Here is an 18757-nt window from a genome sequence, read left to right as displayed (position 1 = left end):
ATACGCTGGGGTGCACATCTACATCCCACTGGCCCTCTGAGTCTGCAGAGGGAAGAACCCTTTACCCAGGGAAAGTTGGAAAGTTTTGTTTAGTCAGCGCAACATCTGTGGTCATATGCCGGAGAGAGACAGAAAGGGAAGGAATTATAGGAGAAGGAAACAGATCCCAAGAGACAGGACACAACCCCCGATTAATACCTGGTACCCATTCACTGCTGGGTGGACAGGGGCGTAGGGTATCGGAAAAGCCACCCAAATGTTCCCACTCCACCCGGGAATCGAACCCGGGCACTCTCAGTTGTGAGCCGAGTGTGTTAACCACTGCACCACGAAGCCCCCCTTTTACCCTGGGACATGAGCCAGTGTGAAGTCTGGGACTGCAAGTCTACCATCCTCAGGTTTTCCCAGGTACCCATTTCTCGACCAGACCAAAAGGGGTGAGCTGCATGCTGACTGCCTGAGCTGGGGTTCTAAGCCAGACTCAGGGCTGCGGTTTTGTAGCTTGCCATGCTAACCACTGCTCCCATTATGTTTCATGTAGTTTATACTTTTATGAGAACTAGTAATCAAAATAGTGCATGACTTACGAGAACTCCTTGAGGTCGTAGAGGCCGAGGAGGCTGTAGATGAACCCGTTGAGCACGAAGAGTGAAGGGTTGGTGGGATACTCCTCGTACCAGACGGTCCCACCGGGGAAGTAGGTCCGCACCCCTCCTGTGTTAAGATCATCATCATCATCATTATTATTATTATTTTCATTATCATCATTATTATTGAGATCACACAAACAGCCAATAATTAACATGCTCTCTCATTCTTTTCTGCTGTATTCAACTAGTATTTTCTTCTTTGTCTTCTCTTTCTTTGTATAATGTCCTTATTTTCCATTATGGGGTTGGACAGAACTAGGATTCTATTATTTTCTAGCCTATTCAACTATTTTATGACAACTATTCAATTCTATTCAACTATTCAATCTTATTCTAAGCCATTCAGCTATTCAATGACAACTACTGTTGGTTAGCTTTCTTTCCCAGCACTTGATCACACCCGAAAAACATGAGTGTGGTCGTCATTCTCACCCTGCGTGGCGTTGATGGTGAAGAGCGTGGTGGCGTGTGCTGCGGCCCTGAGGTACTTTGGGTCCCCTGAGTGGTGGGCCGCCCGCACCAGCAGGGACATGGCCTGACCCTGGGCCATGGCAGAGTACCACCCCGGCCCAAGCTCCAGCACCCCACTGATCACCTGCAAGATTTTAGAAAACACAAAAAATATTGAAAATATATATATATTTTTTGCTGCATTGAATTTCCAGGATCGGGCAAGCTATTTAAAGACCTGGTATATAATAAGTAAAATGAGAGAGCCTGAGTCCAGTCCAGGATAAAAACAAACCTTTATTATAATCTTAACTATTTCAAACTAACCAAGCAAAGCACAAACAGATATCAAATTTCTCAGCCATTATTGTGGTTGCCTCATAGAGATGTTAGCATTTTATTTGTTTATTTAGAGTAAAGGAAGCAGCTCAAGGGAAAAAAAGAAGCAAAAAGGCCCACTGGCACAACAAATAAGGGCTTTTATTCATATCTAGACCAGAGACAAGGAATTGAGCATTAAACAAGCCAGGATGTGTTCTAATCTGGGTTGCCACTATACTACTTTGCTTGTCCATCCAGCCTGACCTGGCCTGACCTAACCCAACACAAGCCTTCCATAAGACTCCCTTGCATCCTCACCTTTCTGGGCACAGGGATGGACCAGCCTCCCTGTTGGTCTTGGTGCTTGAGGAGCCAGTCTGCCGCATCATAGAAGTGGTGAAGGTGCTCCGCAGAGGCCAGAGTGACGTTGGTGATGCTGCCCGACCCATTCAGCGAGAGGGACAGCAGCCTTAGCTTTGACCGTGACACCTGCGTGGGAGAGAGTATATGAGGACAGGAGATAAGAATGAATGAGTATAACTTTTTAGTGAGTGAGAACATGAGATGAGAATGAAAGAGGATGAGTTTTTAAAGATGGTAAATGAGGGCATGAGATGAAAGTGAATGAGGATGACTTTTTAGTGAATGACAGAATGAGAACGTGAGATGAGAATGAATGAGGATGACGTTTTAGTGAATGAGAACATGAGATGAGAATGAATGAAGATGAGTTTTTGAAGAGTATATGAGGACATGAGATAAGAATGAATAACTTTTTAGTGAATGAGAACATGAGATGAGAATGAATGATGATGAGTTTTTGAAGAGAGTATATGAGGAGATGATATGAAAATGAATGAGAATGACATTTTGAAGAGGGTATATGAGGCCAAGAATGAGGGAAGGGGTGTTAAGGGGGGACCACCAGTGAAATGAATTAATCGAGTGGACGAGTGTTGAAGAGAGAGTCGGTAGGCAAGGGAATGAGTATGCTGAGATGACAGCTGGAACAGGGAAAACTTGAGACACTTTTGCTGCAGTCACCCCCTTGAAGGAAGTTCCGGGGGGGAGGAGTAGGGTGTCGGAGATATAGGTAAATAAGGTGGACCTGAGGAGGGAAGGAGGGACAGTTATAAGAAAGAGGTGAAGGGAGGTACAAACATGGTCTTTAGTGAGTCTCTTTGATAAATAATGGGTAAGGGGGGATGGTGTAAAACCCCCCCAGATGAAGGAAGAGAAAAGGTGTAAGAAAGGGTATAAGAGAAAGGTAGAAAAAATAACATAAGGTAAAGAAGATAATGAGAATGTATGAAAGATATAACATGAGAAGAGGCGTCAAGAAGGCAATGATTAAATATAAAGACCAACCTTCTTGAACATTTGCCAGACAATCCAACTTTTTCAAGCTTAAGTCTGACACACACACCTTTTAAGTCCTTTTTTCTACATACCCACCTTTTGGAACCTCTTTTGCTAGACACACAGCTTTTTTAACCTTTTGTCACACACACACACCTTTTAAGTCCTTTTTTCTACATACCCACCTTTTGGAACCTCTTTTGCTAGACACACAGCTTTTTTAACCTTTTGTCACACACACACACCTTTTAAGTCCTTTTTTCTACATACCCACCTTTTGGAACCTCTTTTGCTAGACACACAGCTTTTTTAACCTTTTGTCACACACACACACCTTTTTGAACCTTTTGCGCAGTGAGGGGGCGGTGGCAGCTGCCTTGTGGACATCAATCAGGAGGTTACGAGTGATGCGTCGCCAGCCAGGTTTATCCCCAAGCCCGTAGTAGATCTCACGTTCCTGTGGCGATGGTGAGGTTAGGTTAAGGTTAGATGAAGGAAGATAGTGGTAGGCAATGTAAGGTAAGGTGAGGCTGGTGATGATAAGACAGGGTAAGTTTTGGGTAATCTCATGAATCGGTGCAATAGATCTCTGTATAAATTATGAAAAGCTGTCTCTGAACCATTCCTCGCCTGTGACAATAGTTGGGTTAGGCAAGAACAGGATGAAGGGAGATAATGGTAGGCAATGTAAGGTAAGGTGAGGCTGGTGATGATAAGATGGGGTAAGTTTTGGGTAATCTCATGAATCAGTGCAATAGATCTCTGTATAAATTATGAAAAGCTGTCTCCTGAACCATTCCTCGCCTGTGACAATGGTTGGGTTAGGCAAGAATAGGATGAAGGAAGATAATGGTAGGCAATGTAAGGTAAGGTGAAGCTGGTGATGATAAGATGGGGTAAGTTTTGGGTAATCTCATGAATCAGTGCAAATAGATCTCTGTATAAATTATGAAAAGCTGTCTCTGAACCATTCCTCGCCTGTGACAATAGTTGGGTTAGGCAAGAATAGGATGAAGGAAGGTAAGGGTAGGCAATGTAAGGTAAGGTGAGGCTGGTGATGATAAGATGGGGTAAGTTTTGGGTAATCTCATGAATCAGTGCAAATAGATCTCTGTATAAATTATGAAAAGCTGTCTCTGAACCATTACTCGCCTGTGACAATAGTTGGGTTAGGCAAGAATAGGATGAAGGAAGGTAAGGGTAGGCAATGTAAGGTAAGGTGATGATAAGATAGGGTAAGTTTTGGGTAATTTCATGAATCGGTGCAAATAAATCTCTGTCTCAACTATGAAAAGCTGTCTCCTGAGCCATTCCTCGCCTGTGACAATAGTTGGGTTAGGCAAGAATAGGATGAAGGAAGGTAAGGGTAGATACTGTAGAGCAAAGTAAGGTTGGCAATGAAAAGAATGGGTGAGTTTTGGGTAACTTCATGAATCGGTGCAAGTACTACATAGTCCATTAAATCATGAATCAATAGAAATACTACATAGTCCATTAAAACTATCATACTCTGTCTCCTGATCTATTCATAACCTAACCTGGCAATCACCTATATTACCTTCACCTAAATTACAAATATCAAAAGAAAATGAAGTTGTAAGTCACTCTAAATACCTGAGAAAAATAAGTAAAAGCTATGAGACTCTAAATACCTGAAAAAAATAAGTAAAAGCTATGAGACTCTAAATACCTGAAAAAAATAAGTAAAAGCTATGAGACTTTAAATACCTGAAAAAAATAAGTAAAAGCTATGAGACTCTAAATACCTGAGAAAAATAAGTAAAAGCTATGAGACTCTAAATACCTGAAAAAAATAAGTAAAAGCTATGAGACTATTTCCCTAATCTAATCTAATCCAACTTAACCTAATGTACTAAACCCAATGTAGCCAAACTTAGCCTAGCATAACCTAACCTTCTCAAGACTAACCTATTCTTACCCTACCCTCCCATAACCTACCTTGACCTGCAGGAGGCGGTCGGAGCGGATGTAGTGCACTGTCACCACCTCCGTCTTCTTGTCCCTGAACTCCACTGCGACTGAGAAACTTGCGTTCCCCTGCGCCAGGAGACTGAGACTGAGCACCAGGAGACTCTGGGTGGTGACCTCGGCCAGGCTCAGCACCACGGCCCCCTTTGCTGGTGACTCTGAGGGGCAGGAGTGGATGAGAAGGCGGGGTTATGAAATGGATTTTTTTTTTTAAATTTACAGGAAAGGAGGCAAAAATAAAGAGGAAACAATGAAATATAACATCCAAGAGGTTTTGATTTGTGCTGAGTCCATTTCTACTCTCTCAAAATAGTATAAAATTGCCTCCTAGTACTGAAAACTTAGAGGAACTTAAAATAAAAAGATAAAAAAGGAGGGTATATATTTTCCTTGCGATGCTGTCTTAACCCATAAGCAGTGGGGATCATGTTTCTTAGTGGTCTCTCTAAGCGAGAAAAATGAGAAAAAAATCATCACTCAGTTTATGTATCCTCTGTTTTGGGGGGTTTATATCATGGCACAAATTTGGCCCGTCGCTACTACCGGGTTAAATTTGCAGATAATGGTAAACTGTATAAAGACCTACAGTATTTTTTTTCTCATTTTTCTTACTTAGAGGGACCATTAAGAAACATGATACCTTTACCTACTGTATGAAGACCTGTAGTATATGATTAGTAAAATGAAGCAGCCTGATAAAAAGCAACAACATACCCTTATATAAACCTAAACCCAGTAGCAACGACGGGCCAAATTTGTGGCTTTACCGTGTAGCAGCGACAGGCCAAATTTGTGCTATGATATAGACCTCCCAAAATAGATGATACATAAACTGATCACAAATGCATTGATATATATTATGAAATGGTTTGTGTGAGTGATGATTTTTTTTCTCATTTTTCTTGCTTAGAGGGACCATTAAGAAACATGATCCCCGCTGCTACCAGGTTAACTATACCAGACTAACCAAGCGATGAACATAAAGATACCATACAATCCTCCAAATGTCTATTGTGGCTTTCTCATCTCCTTATACTTTTATCTAAGCCTAAATGATATCAAACTAACTAACCAATAAACATAAGGATGCCAGATTTCTCAGTGGCTATTGTGTTTTTTCATGTAAAGTCGCGCTACGCAGTGTTGAGACAGTTTGCAATGACTTTCGTTCAAATAATACATAATATTATTCAAACGGAAGGGATGTTTAGGAGTGATTTTGCAATAGATACGCAAAATATGATACTGAGAAAGGAAATAAATTCAATAGAGTGGAAGTTTTTACCTTATAACGATATATTAAGCAGCTCTGTCGAAACATTTTGATACATAGAGGTTAACAGATGACTCAGCTATTAAGTCAACTCCACCAGGTAACACAATGACACTCACCTGGCGCCTTGAACCTGACAACATTAGTGTGCGAGGCGAGGTCAGGGGCGCGTGTCACCCTGCCAGCACCTCCCACCACCTGCCAAGCCCCCAGGTGCTCCCCCCCGTCCTCCACCACCACCCGCTGCGGGGCGTCCTCCGTCAGGTGTTTGCAGTAGTGAGAGAGGCCGAACTGGGCGATCTGGATGGGGTAGGTGTAGCCGGAGCTCTGCCACTGGGTCGAGATGGGCACACCTGGGGCAAGAGGGAGGCCATTAACACCTCAGGCAAGAAGACAAGAAAAAAGTGATGAAAATGTTACAGAATAGAAAAAAGAGGCAATAAATTTGAACCCTGTCACTGTGATGGTATATTAACCCGGTAGCAGTGACGGGCCAAATTTGTGGCTTTACCGTGTACCAGCGATGGGTCAAATTTTTGCCATGATATAGACCCCCCAAAATAGATGATGCATAAACTGATCACAAATGCATTGATATATATTATGAAGTTGTTTGTGTGAGGGATGATTTTTTTCTCATTTTTCTTGCTTAAGAGGGGCCTTTAAGAAACATGATCCCCGCAGCTACCGGGCTAATGACATCTGGGAGCAGAGGTAGGCTGTTAACACCACATTGGATTAGGGAAAAAAATATAAGAGATGATGATGAAAATATTAAAAAAAGTATGATCCAATAAATGAGAGCCCTCTGTCACTGTCACCTGAGGGAAGAGGGAGGCTGTTAACACCTCAATGATTTAAGAAACATGATCCCTGCAGCTACCGGGTAAATCTTTGCTCTGACTAGAATTATTGGGTAAAAATTGATGATAATGATGGTAGAGGTAAACAATTAACACAGCATTAGCTTAGGGAGAAAGAGGGAGGTGATAAAATGTGTCAGGAATTTCAATGAGCTGCTAAAAAAAAAAAAAAAAAAAAAAAAAAAAAAAAGAAAAAAAAAAGGGCAAGATGCAATATATCAATTCATGTTCCAACTTCCCGCATAAAAAAGAAAAAAATGGAGAAGGCAAGTGGTAGAGGTATAAAATTAACACCTCATTATTTTAGAGACAAGAAATGAAATGAAAATGTTAGGCTGAGAATTGATTACGTCAGTCACCGGGCGGGACTACAGAATTAATGAGAAGGAAAGAAAAAAAAGTAATAGAGACAATAATTGATAAATGATGAGGAAAGATCGAGGAAAGTGTAAGAGCTAAGAAGAGAGAGAGAGAGATTTACATAGATTTACATAGAAAATCAGACCAGAGATATCCTTTGCAAGGTGAGGAGACAAAACTGTACCGCATATTCCATCCCAAGAGAGAGAGAGAGAGAGAGAGAGAGAGAGAGAGAGAGAGAGAGAGAGAGAGAGAGAGAGAGAGAGAGAGAGAGAGAGAGAGAGAGAGAGAGAGAGAGAGAGAGAGAGAGAGAGAGAGAGAGAGAGAGAGAGAGAGAGAGAGAGAGAGAAGGTGTTAGAGATAAAAATAGAATTAATGAGAGAAGATAGTGTCAGATTGAGGTAAGAAGAGAGGTGAGAGAGAAAGAAAGAGAGAGACAAAGAAAGTATGTGTGTGTGTGTGTGTGTGTGTGTGTTATCTCGGCAACACTAACATTTACGAAAGAGAGGAGAGCTGTTTTGCATCTTTGGTAAACTGTATACACTTCTTTTTGGCTGCAGTATAACCATCTTGAGGCTGGATAATAGAACGTCTCTCTCTCTCCTTCCTTTTCATCAGTTTTCTCCTTTCCTCCACTTTCTCTTCTATCTTCCACTATCTCCTCCCATCCACTCATTTCTCCACTTCACTACCACCTTCTCCACCTCCTCTTCCTCTATCTGGTTAGGTTAGGTTAGGGAAGGTTAGGTTAGGTAAGGTAAGGTTAGGTTAGGTTAGGTTAGGTTAGGTAAGGTTAGGTTAGGTAAGGTTAGGTTAGGTAAGGTTAGGTTAGGTTAGGTTAGGAAAGGCTTCTCCTCCTCCTCCTCCTTCTCCTCTTATATCAGCCTTCATTCATATATACATTCTCCTATCCTTCTCTTTCCTCACCATCACCACCTTCAATCTCCTCTCTCTTCCTCTTCCTCTTTTAAATCACCACGCAGCACTATATAACCTTTCTTCTCCTTTCTCTTCTTTTTAGCCTCTGTTCGTGAATGCAAAACTGTCATGGGTGTTTTCCATTTACCGAAGCACATGAGAAATAGATCTACTCGGGAGGATGAATCTTTTCCCAAACATTCCGCCCGGGGGATTCGAACCCGAGCCCCTGAGACTGGAAGGCGGGCCGGACACTTGCGTTGAGCCAAAAGGATTCCGCGTGGCTCAAGTCTTTCTCCGCGTCTTGGGTCCATTATATAGTATACTCTCTCCTTCTCCATTACCTTCAGTCTCATCTTTTCTCTTCTCTTTCTCCTCCTCCACTTCCTCTTAGCCTTCGTTCCACTGTCCACTTTCCTCCTCTTTCACCTCCATCAACATCTTCAATATCCTTCTTGCTACTCCTCTTTCTCCTCTTCCCCAGTCCTCTTCTTCACATTCTTTGTTTCCTCTTACTCTCTCTTTGTTCCAGTGATGAATAGTACTTTCTTCTCCTCCATCACTACCTCTGACCTCCTCTTCTTGCTTCTCTTCCCTTGTTTTCCTCTCCAAACTCTTATCTTCTTTTCACATCTTCCACATTTTTCTTCATCATCACAACTAACTCATCCTCTTCTTCCTCTATTCACTTTTCCTCCTCCTCCCTCCCTGTCACAATCTCTGCACTCTCCCCTTTCTCCTCTCCTTCTCTTCTTTTTTTCCTTTATAACCATCTTTATCTCTCTTTCTTCGTTATCTTCTTCCTCCTCCCTCTCTCTACCATCCCCATCTTCAATCTCCTCTCCTCGCACCTCCTCCTTCTCCATCTCCTCTTACTCACCCTCCGTATCCTTCTCTTCTTTTTTCCTTTATAACCATCTCTCTCTCTCTCTCTCTTCATTATCTTCTTCCTCCTCCCTCTCTCTATCATCCCCATCTTCAATCTACTTCTACTCCTCCTCCTTCTCCTCTTACTCACCCTCCGTATCCTTCTCTTCTTTTTTCCTTGATAACCACCTTTACCTATCTCCTTCATCATCTTCTTCCACGCCCTCTCTCCACCATCCCCATCTTCAATCTCCTACTCCTCTTCCTCCTTCTCCATCTCCTCTTACTCACCCTCCGTATCCTTCTCTTCTTTTTTCCTTCATAACCACCTTAACCTCTCTCCATCATCTTCCACTCCCTCTCTCTACCATCCCCATCTTCAATCTCCTACTCCTCTTCCTCCTTCTCCATCTCCTCTTGCTCACCCGCCGTATCCTTCTCTTCTTTTTTCCTTCATAACCACCTTTACCTCTCTCCATCATCTTCCACTCCCTCTCCCTACCATCCCCATCTTCAATCTCCTACTCCTCTTCCTCCTTCTCCTCTTACTCACCCTCCGTATCCTTCTCTTCTTTTTTCCTTCATAACCACCTTTACCTCTCTCCATCATCTTCCACTCCCTCTCCCTACCATCCCCATCTTCAATCTCCTACTCCTCTTCCTCCTTCTCCATCTCTTACTCACCCTCCGTTCCCGAGATGCACTTGACCCGCTCCCTTGCCTCCACGTTGTACAGCTCGAAGTTGAGGAAGGTCCCGGTGGGGCTGTAGGGGCCGGAGGGTTCGTACACGCGGCTGTAGCTGTGGGACCATTCGAACACCTCGCGACCGTCCTCCTTCTGCTCCACCTGCCCGTACACCTGAGGGGAAAGAGAGATGAGGTGAGGTGGTGGTTAAGTGAGGTGACGTAAGGTTAGTTGGGGTGAGGTGAGGCGGGGTTAGGTTAGGTTAGGTTAGTTGGGGTAAGATGAGGTGAGGTGAGGTGAGGTTAGGTTACGTTAGGTTAGGTAAGGTTAGGTTAGGTTAGGTTACGATAGGTGAGGTTAGGTAAGGTTAGTTGTGGTGAGATGAGGTGAGGTGGGGTGAGGTGAAGTTAGGTTAGTTTAGGTTAGGTTAGGTTAGGATTGGTGAGGTTAGGTAAGGTTACTTGGGGTGAGATGAGATGAGGTGAGGTGAGGTGAGGTTAGGATAGGTGAGGTTAGGTGAGGTAAGGTTAGTTGGGGTGAGATGAGGTGAGGTGGGGTTACATTAGGTTAGGTTAGGTTAGGGTGAGGTTATGTTAGGTTAGGATAGGTGAGGTTAGGTAAGGTTAGTTGGGGTGAGGTAAGGTTAGGTTAGGTTAGGTTAGATTAGGTAAGGTTAGATTAAGTGAGGTGAAGATGGGATGAGTAATAGTGAGTAGTTATCATTGTTGTCAAATTCATTATCGTGTAAATCATATTTGTTAGCTTTCCTTCTCTTTTATTTCTTCCTCTTTCCCCATTCATTTTGTCTTTCCTATTCTCTTTTCCTTTTTTCTGTCTTCTTTCTGTCCTTTTTTCTCTCTCCATCACTTCTCCTATTTTTTTCCTAGTCTTCCCTTCCCTTTTACTTTTCATGTTATTTCCTTCCCTTTCTTCATTCTTTCAATCTCTCTTCCTCTCTCTCCTCCTTCATTCTGTTTTCTTCCTGTCCTTTCATTCTCTTCCTTCTGAAATATTTCCCTTTCTCCTTCCCATCTGCCCTCTCTCTCTCTCTCTCTCTCTCTCTCTCTACCTCAATCCTTCCTCTCCCCTACTTCATCCCTTTTCTTTCTTCTTCCGTCCTCTTCTTGTCTCTCTCATACTACTACTACTACTACTACTACTACTACTACTACTACTACTACTACTATTACTACTAATGATAATAATAATATTAACTGAATCGGCTGTATAGTAGAGGCCCTGAACAACAGATTAACTTGATAAATTACTCTCTCTCTCTCTCTCTCTCACCCTCCGTTTCGCGTCATTGGCTTATGTGATGGGTAGCAGAACCTCCTCCTCCTCCTCCTCCATTAACCCCTCTTCTTCCTCCTCCTCCTCCTCCTTCTACTGATTAACCTTCACCCTTCCCCTCCTCCTCCTCCTCCTTCTCCTTCTCCATTCTAGCTTGTGATCCGTGTGATTGGTTGTCATTCAGAGGCAGGAGAGCATCTGATTGGCGGAGGGACGGTGGAGGGGGGGGAGCTTAGGGGCAGGGAGGCATTTGATTGGTTGAGGGAGGGTGAGGGGGCGGGGCCTGTCCGTCACGTTAGCTTATTCACGATGCCTTTCCCTCACTTAATGCTCCTCTTAATGTCTCATGAATCCAGAGCAGTTGTCCTAATCTCTCTCTCTCTCTCTCTCTCTCTCTCTCTCTCTCTCTCTCTCTCTCTCTCTCTCTCTCTCTCTCTCTCTCTCTCTCTCTCTCGTGGGGAAAGCAAGAAAGATACAGAATAAAAAAAAAATCTGAGAAAAATGAAAGGAATGAGAAGAATAAAAGGAAAGAAAGGAGGATAAAAACAGGAGAAACAAGAAAAGATAATAGAAAAAGAAAGATAAAAATAGGAGAAATAAGAAAAGATAATATAAAAATGATGATAAAAACAGGAAAAGAAGAGAAAAAGGAGAAAGGAACTGAGAAAAGGAGAATTGCACGGATAAAAAAAAAGAAAGATAAAAACAGAAAGAAGAGAAGATAAGAGAAAAAAGAAGATAAAAAATAGGAGAAATAAGAAAAGATAATATAAAAAGGATGATAAAAACAGGAAAAGAATAGAAAAAGGAGAAAAGAACTGAAAAAAGGAGAACTGCACGGATATAGAGAAAAAGGGAAAGATAAAAAAAAGGAGAGAAGAGAAAATGGGAGAAGAGAAAAAAAAACTGAGAAAAGGAGAATTACACGGATGGAGGGAAAAAAAGAAAAGAGAATTACATGAAAGAAAATAAAGAGAGAAAAGAAAATAAAGATCACGGAAAAAGTAAATCATAGGAGCATTTACCCCCCCCCCCTCTCTCTCTCTCTCTCTCTCTCTCTCTCTCTGTTTATTAGACGAGAGCGACAGAAAAAAAGTAGACAAAAAAAAAAAAAAATGAAATCAATCAATCAAAGGAAGAGACGAAGAAAAAAATATAGACGGATCAGATTCAATCATATACTCATTTAGAGAGAGAGAGAGAGAGAGAGAGAGAGAGAGAGAGAGAGAGAGAGAGAGAGAGAGAGAGAGAGAGAGAGAGAGAGAGAGAGATTATTACCACCAGCAGCACTAGGACGCAACCAGCCACCCGGACGGAGTATTTTTTTATTGCATTCCTTCCTTCGTTAGTCTCCCATGGCGCGAGGAGGAGGAGGAGGAGGGAATGAAAAAAATAGGAAGGGAAGGAAAAGGGCGAAGACGAAGAGGAGGAGGAGGAGGAGGAGGAGGAGGAAAAGTAGTAAGAGGGAACGAAAAACGGAGAAGAAAAAAATAGGTGAAAAAGGAAGACAAGGATAACGAGGAAGAAGAAGAAGAAGAAGAAGAAGAAGAAGAGGAGGAGGAGGAAATAAAAAAAAGGAAGAGGAAGAGAAGGCGTAAAAGACAGGAAGACGAAGAAAACGGAGGAAGAGGTGGAGGAGGAAGAAAAGGAAAAAAAGGAGGAAAATGATGAGTATTACCAGAGAGAGAGAGAGAGAGAGAGAGGACACACTAACATAACGAGGAAAAAAAAATCAACAAAAAAAGAATAAAAAAAGAAAAAGAAGATGACCCACACGCCTCCCTTCCTCAGTGCCACATCCCCGCCCTCGACTGGCACTCTATCACGCTTCGAGAGGCGGGAGTGGCACTGCGGGCGTTAAAAAGATTATCCTGGCACCGCAAAAAAGGGGAAAAATGGAGCGATGGTGCCAATGGTGAGTGCCAATAAAGGTATGGGGCGTGTGGATAGTGTGCCATTAAGTGAGCCCGTTGCAAAGGGGGAAATGTGGGTGTAATATTGGTTCACTGACACACACACACACACACACACACACACACACACACACACACACACACACGTAGACTAACACCTTATTATATAGCCAAACCCATTAACATAACCTACTCCTCTCTTTCGTAGGCTTATCAACAGTTTTATAGACCCAAACACACTCTTGTAAAGCCTAACACACACACACACACACACACACACACACACACACGTAGCCTAACCCCTTATTACATAGCCAAACCCATTAACATAACCTACTCCTCTCTGTCATAGGCTTATCAACAGTTTTATAGACCCAAACACACTCTTATAAAGCCTAACACACCCATCCACATTCCACCCACACCTACACACATACATAGCTCACTTAACTCCATATCACATAGCGAGTAGCGGGCTTTTTTTATTTTTATTATTGTTTCCTTTTTTTGTGCCCTTAAGCTGTCTCCTTTGTTGTAAAAAAAAAAAAAAAAGCCATACCAATTAATATTATAGCCTACTACTCTCATTCGTAGGCTTTTCAGCACACACACACACACACACACACACACACACACACACACACAGCCTACTTTGCTCTATATCACAGCCATACCCATTAATTAATATATATAGCGTACTTCTCTCCCTTACTGGATTATCAGTGCATCTATAAACTAAAAATTAATATACTAGCCTTACACACACACACACACACACATACACATGCACAATGCACATATATCACCAGCAGCTCTCAAACACAGCCTCACTCAACCATCTATACCTCATAACACACTCTCTCCCCCTCTCCTCACCTCGAAGTAGCTGTGGATGAAGGAGAAGGGCACGTACACCTCGGTCTGGTCACGCCGACAGGACACCTCCGTCTCGTGGTTTATGACGCAGGCAATCTCTGTCAGGCGGGGCGGCAGCGGCTCCCCGTCCATGCCCGCCCCGTCGCCTTCCTGCGCCGCGGAGGGGAGAGAGAGGGAGAATAGGTTACATGAGGGGAAGGAACAGACGTCATGGGAAAGATTGAAGAAGGGAGGAGGACGGAAGGGAGGGGAAGAAGCGGGAGAGAAGAATGAGAATGGGATAGAAGAAAGAGAGGAAAAAAGAGTGTTACATGAGGGAAGGAGGGAAGGGAAGGAGAGAGAGAAGGAGAAAGGGATAGAAGAGAGGAAAAAAGAGTGTTACATGAGGAAGGAAGGAGGAAGGGAAGGAGAGATAAGGAGAATGGGATAGAAGAAAGAGAGGAAAAAAGAGTGTTACATGAGGGAAGGAGGGAAGGGAAGGGGAGAGAGAAGGAGAAAAGGATAGAAGAGAGGAAAAAAGAGTGTTACATGAGGGAAGGAGGGAAGGGAAGGGGAGAGAGAAGGAGAAAGGGATAGAAGAGAGGAAAAAAGAGTGTTACATGAGGGAAGGAGGGAAGGGAAGGGGAGAGAGAAGGAGAAAGGGATAGAAGAAAGAGAGGAAAAAAGAGTGTTACATGAGGGAAGGAGGGAAGGGAAGGGGAGAGAGAAGGAGAAAGGGATAGAAGAAAGAGAGGAAAAAAGAGTGTTACATGAGGGAAGGAGGGAAGGGAAGGGGAGAGAGAAGGAGAAAGGGATAGAAGAAAGAGAGGAAAAGGCGTGTTATTCATGAGAAGAATACGAGGAAGAAGAGGAAATCAAGAACCATAAAACAGATGATAAAATAGGAGAAAAAAAAGGTTACCATAATAGGAAGCGGAGGAATTTCAAGAACATCAACACTATAAAAAAAAGCAAACAGAAAATATAGGAGAGGAACCAAAATAACACACGGGCCCAGGTAGCATGAAACACATATACAAATTAAACCATCTACCTGTCCGGGAAAATAATGACACAGGTAATGATTTCTCCCTCCCTCCCTACCCCCCCTCACCCCTTTCTCTCCCTCCCTCAACCCCTCTTCCTTCCCCTCACCTCCCTACCAGCGTTGCCAAATTATCGAACTCATCGCATTCCCTTTTCGTAGTTTCTGACATATAACTATTGCGAAAGTGAAAGAAAACGATCACTATTTCACATTTTCAGCGATAACTTAAATTTTCGATCGTTATTTGTAAAGGTACGAGAGTTTTAGGCTTGAATATGATAAAAATACGATGTTCAGAGTACGACAGTTTGGCATCGCTGCTCCCCACCGCTCTTTTTTTTTCTCCCCTTTCTCCTCTCTCCTTCCCCTCACTCCCTACTCCCTCACCTCCTTGCCCCATCATTTCCTCCTCTTCCCCTCACCTCCCCTTTCTCCCTCCCCTCACTGCTCTTCACCCCAAACTGCGAGGAAGAGGAGAAGGAAGAACAAGAGGAGGAGGAGGAGGAAGAGGAGGAGGAAGAGGAGATGATTTTTACTCTTCCTTTCCTCCCTCTCTCTTCCCCTCCGGTATTTGGAATCACATGAAGAAGGAGGAGGAGGAGAAGGAGGAAGAGGAAGAGAAAGAGACAGAGAAGGAGGAGGAGGAGGAGATTTTTACTCTTCCTCTCCTCCCTCTCTCTTCCCTTCAGGTACTCTCAATCACATGAAGAAGAAGGAGGAGGAGGAGGAGGAAGAGAGAGAGAAGGAGAAGGAGGAGGAGGAGGTGGAAGAGGAAGCAAAGGAGGAGATTTACTCTTCCTTTCCTCCCTCTTCCTCACAATTCCCCTCACCCATAATCACAAAAAGGAGGGAGAGGAGGAGGAGGAGGAGAAGGAGGAGGAGGAGGAGGAGGAGGAGGAGGAGGAGGAGGAGGAGGAGGAGGAAGAAGGAGACGGAGAAAGGATATATCTAGTTGAAGGAGAGAGGAAGGTGACTCAGAAGAAGGAAGAGGAGGAGGAGGAGGAGGAGGAGGAAAGGGGGGGGGCGGATGTGTTAATTAACTTACCTGTGGGGGGCGGGGGTGTCGGGGGTCCCCATACTCCACCTCCAGGTAGCTCTCCTCCCCCCCTCCACCCTGGAACAACAACAACAACATCAATAATAATAATAATAATAATAATAATAATAATAATAATAATAATAAGAGGAGGAGGAGGAGGAGGAGGAGGAAGATGGAGAGGAGTGTCACATTGCTCTCTCTCTCTCTCTCTCTCTCTCTCTCTCGCTCAAGAACCGGATATTAAGAAAGCTGAAGAGAGCGAGCAAGATCCGGACAAACACGAGAGAGAGAGAGAGAGAGAGAGAGAGAGAGAGAGAGAGAGAGAGAGAGAGAGAGAGAGAGAGAGAGAGAGAGAGAGAGAGAGGGGAAATGAAGCAGTAATGAAGGAAGAACCGTGTGTGTGTGTGTGTGTGTGTGTGTGTGTGTGTGTGTAGATATTAGCGACAAAGATTAAAGAAGAAGAAGAAGAAGAAGAAGAAGAAGAAGAAGAAAAACAAAACAGAAAGAAGACCAGTAGTAGTAGTAGTAGTAGTAGTAGTAGTAGTAGTAGTAGTAGTAGTTGTAGCAGCAGTATTGACCGGGACAAGTGATTTATAGACAGAAACTGCGCATTAATCCACCGAGAGAGAGAGAGAGAGAGAGAGAGAGAGAGAGAGAGAGAGAGAGAGAGAGAGAGAGAGAGAGAGAATGGGGACAGGTTTGGACGCGGCTCAATATTCGTCGCCTGTTCAAACTTATTCCTTTTGACGTGAGAGAACGAACACGCCTCGTCGTAAATCGGGTCACATGCGTAGAGACGGTGTTGTTGTGGGCGCTCGAAGATGACGAAGTATTGCTGTGTTGCGATATTTGCGAGCGTGTCAGTGTTAGTGGTGTTTGTGTGTGGTTGTGCATTCCTATCGTTTTTCTATTGAGTTTTGAGGAGTTACCCATAAAATAAAAATAATGGTGGGGATATTAACAATACTGCATACCTATCGTGTTTCTATTGAGTTTTGAGGAGTTACCCATAAAATATAAAATAATGGTAGCAATAATTATAATCCTGCTTACCTATCGTGTTTCTATTGAGTTTTGAGGAGTTACCCATAAAATAAAAAATAATGGTAGTAATAATTATAATCCTGCTTACCTATCGTTTTCCTATTGAGTTTTGAGGAGTTACCCATAAAATAAAAATAATGGTAGTAATAATTATAATCCTGCTTACCTATCGTGTTTCTATTGAGTTTTGAGGAGTTACCCATAAAATAAAAAATAATGGTAGCAATAATTGTAATCCTGCTTACCTATCGTGTTTCTATTGAGTTTTGAGGAGTTACCCATAAAATAAATATAATAATAATAATAATAATAATAATAATAATAATAATAATAATAATGATAATAATAATAATAATAATAATAATAATAATAATAATAATAATGCATATCTATCGCGTTTCTATTGAGTTTTGAGAAGTTACCCATAAAGTAATAATAATGAAAATGATAATGATAATAACAATAATAATGATAAAATAAAAATGACAAATGAAAATGAAAATGGGGTCCGAGGTTGTCAATTCTTAGGGTAACTTGGAGAAAACTGCAAACCCGATAAAATATAGACAAGAATGTTACAGCGTCCTACACTATCACATTCAGTCTGGAGTGCTGAAACGTATATTTGATAAGTAAATAATCCAATATCCATGAGAAAGAAAATGGGTGTCGGTTGTTGATGTTTTTCGCGGTAACTTCAGAAAAAAAACCTACCACGTTAAACATAAGAGAAAAAAAGTGTTATTACCTTCCTCACTATTCTTTCTGGAGTGTTAGAAAGTTTATATGAACACAAAAAGAGTCCAATATCCGTGAACATGAAAATGGGCTGAAAGTGAGCTGTTGGTAGGCTTTTTTTTTTTTTTTTTTTTTTTACAACTAAGGAGACGGCTCAAGGGCAACAAAAAGAGTGTAAAAAAGAAAAAAAGCCCGCTACTCACCGATTCCAAAACAGACAAAAGTAAAGAGTAGTCAAAAGAGAGGTCGATATCGGGTCCTGATACCCTTCTTCTTGTCGTAACTTGTAAGAAAATGTCAACCAGATCATACAAAAGAAGATGAAGTGTTATTATGTTCACTCTGTTAGTAAACCATTTCTTGCCTATGTCCCTGTTGAATCTGAATTTATCCAGTTGAAACCCATTACTACGTGTCCTACCCGGTTCTCTTACCAACAGAGCCTTATGAATATCCCCCTTATTAAAGCCCTTCATCCATTTATAAACCTCGATCATGTTTCCACGCACCCTTCGCCTTTCTAGAGAATGCAAGTTTAACTGTTTAAGTCTTTCCTCGTATGGCAAGTTTCGTAACCCCTGAATCATGTTAGCCATCCTCCTCTGCACCGATTCTAACATTTTCATATCCATTCTACAGTATTAAGGTGACCAGAACTGAACCGCATAATCAAACCTTGTCAAATAGTTGAACTTGGGCGACGAAATGTTTAGTAATACGGCACTTATCTTGAAAACTAAAATAAATCGTCAAAAATAAGCATAGAAGAATCCAATCTCCCTAAGAATGTTCCACGAATCCCTGCTCTAATGGTCAATCTTAAGCACTCATAAATCTTGCAATAAACACGAGAGAATGCAATCTCCATGCGCACAGAAGACCGAGGGAGGTGATTTCCGGGCATTGTGGGGTCTAAAAACATAACTCCACGACAAATCCTCATCAGAAAGAAAATGAGGGTTGTCAGTATCTTGGTTCCGGGAAAACCTCGCTAAGAACAGCAGAAAATGTGGTAGGAAAGAGGAGTTATATTAGATTCAACGTTACCCTTGAAAATAAGTGTTACGCTAAAACAAATGAAGCAAAGAAGAA

The 18757-nt window shown here is 42.4% G+C and overlaps 1 protein-coding gene across 6 annotated transcripts in view; it reads right to left on the bottom strand.

The window, feature by feature from the left end:
* LOC126997011 (D-glucuronyl C5-epimerase B-like) overlaps positions 1-18757 on the bottom strand; it is a 114234-nt gene that overhangs the window by 11162 nt on the left and 84315 nt on the right. For all 6 annotated transcript variants that reach the window (XR_007751818.1, XR_007751813.1, XR_007751817.1 and 3 more), the window contains exons 3-11: positions 15890-15958; positions 13818-13967; positions 9735-9909; positions 6162-6395; positions 4740-4927; positions 3115-3237; positions 1740-1910; positions 1083-1245; positions 588-714 (exon numbers count right to left, since the gene is read on the bottom strand). Coding sequence is in view for 1 of the 6 variants with exons in the window: in XM_050858048.1 (XP_050714005.1) it covers positions 588-714; positions 1083-1245; positions 1740-1910; positions 3115-3237; positions 4740-4927; positions 6162-6395; positions 9735-9909; positions 13818-13967; positions 15890-15958 (1400 nt within the window). In the remaining 5 variants the exon portion in view is untranslated. The remainder of the gene's footprint in view (positions 1-587; positions 715-1082; positions 1246-1739; positions 1911-3114; positions 3238-4739; positions 4928-6161; positions 6396-9734; positions 9910-13817; positions 13968-15889; positions 15959-18757) is intronic.

The sequence above is a fragment of the Eriocheir sinensis genome, chromosome 11 (assembly GCF_024679095.1).
Source record: "Eriocheir sinensis breed Jianghai 21 chromosome 11, ASM2467909v1, whole genome shotgun sequence".
Lineage (NCBI taxonomy): Eukaryota > Metazoa > Arthropoda > Malacostraca > Decapoda > Varunidae > Eriocheir > Eriocheir sinensis.
The sequence above is the reverse complement of the archived record's forward strand: the minus strand, read 5'-3'. Positions and strand labels throughout refer to the sequence as shown.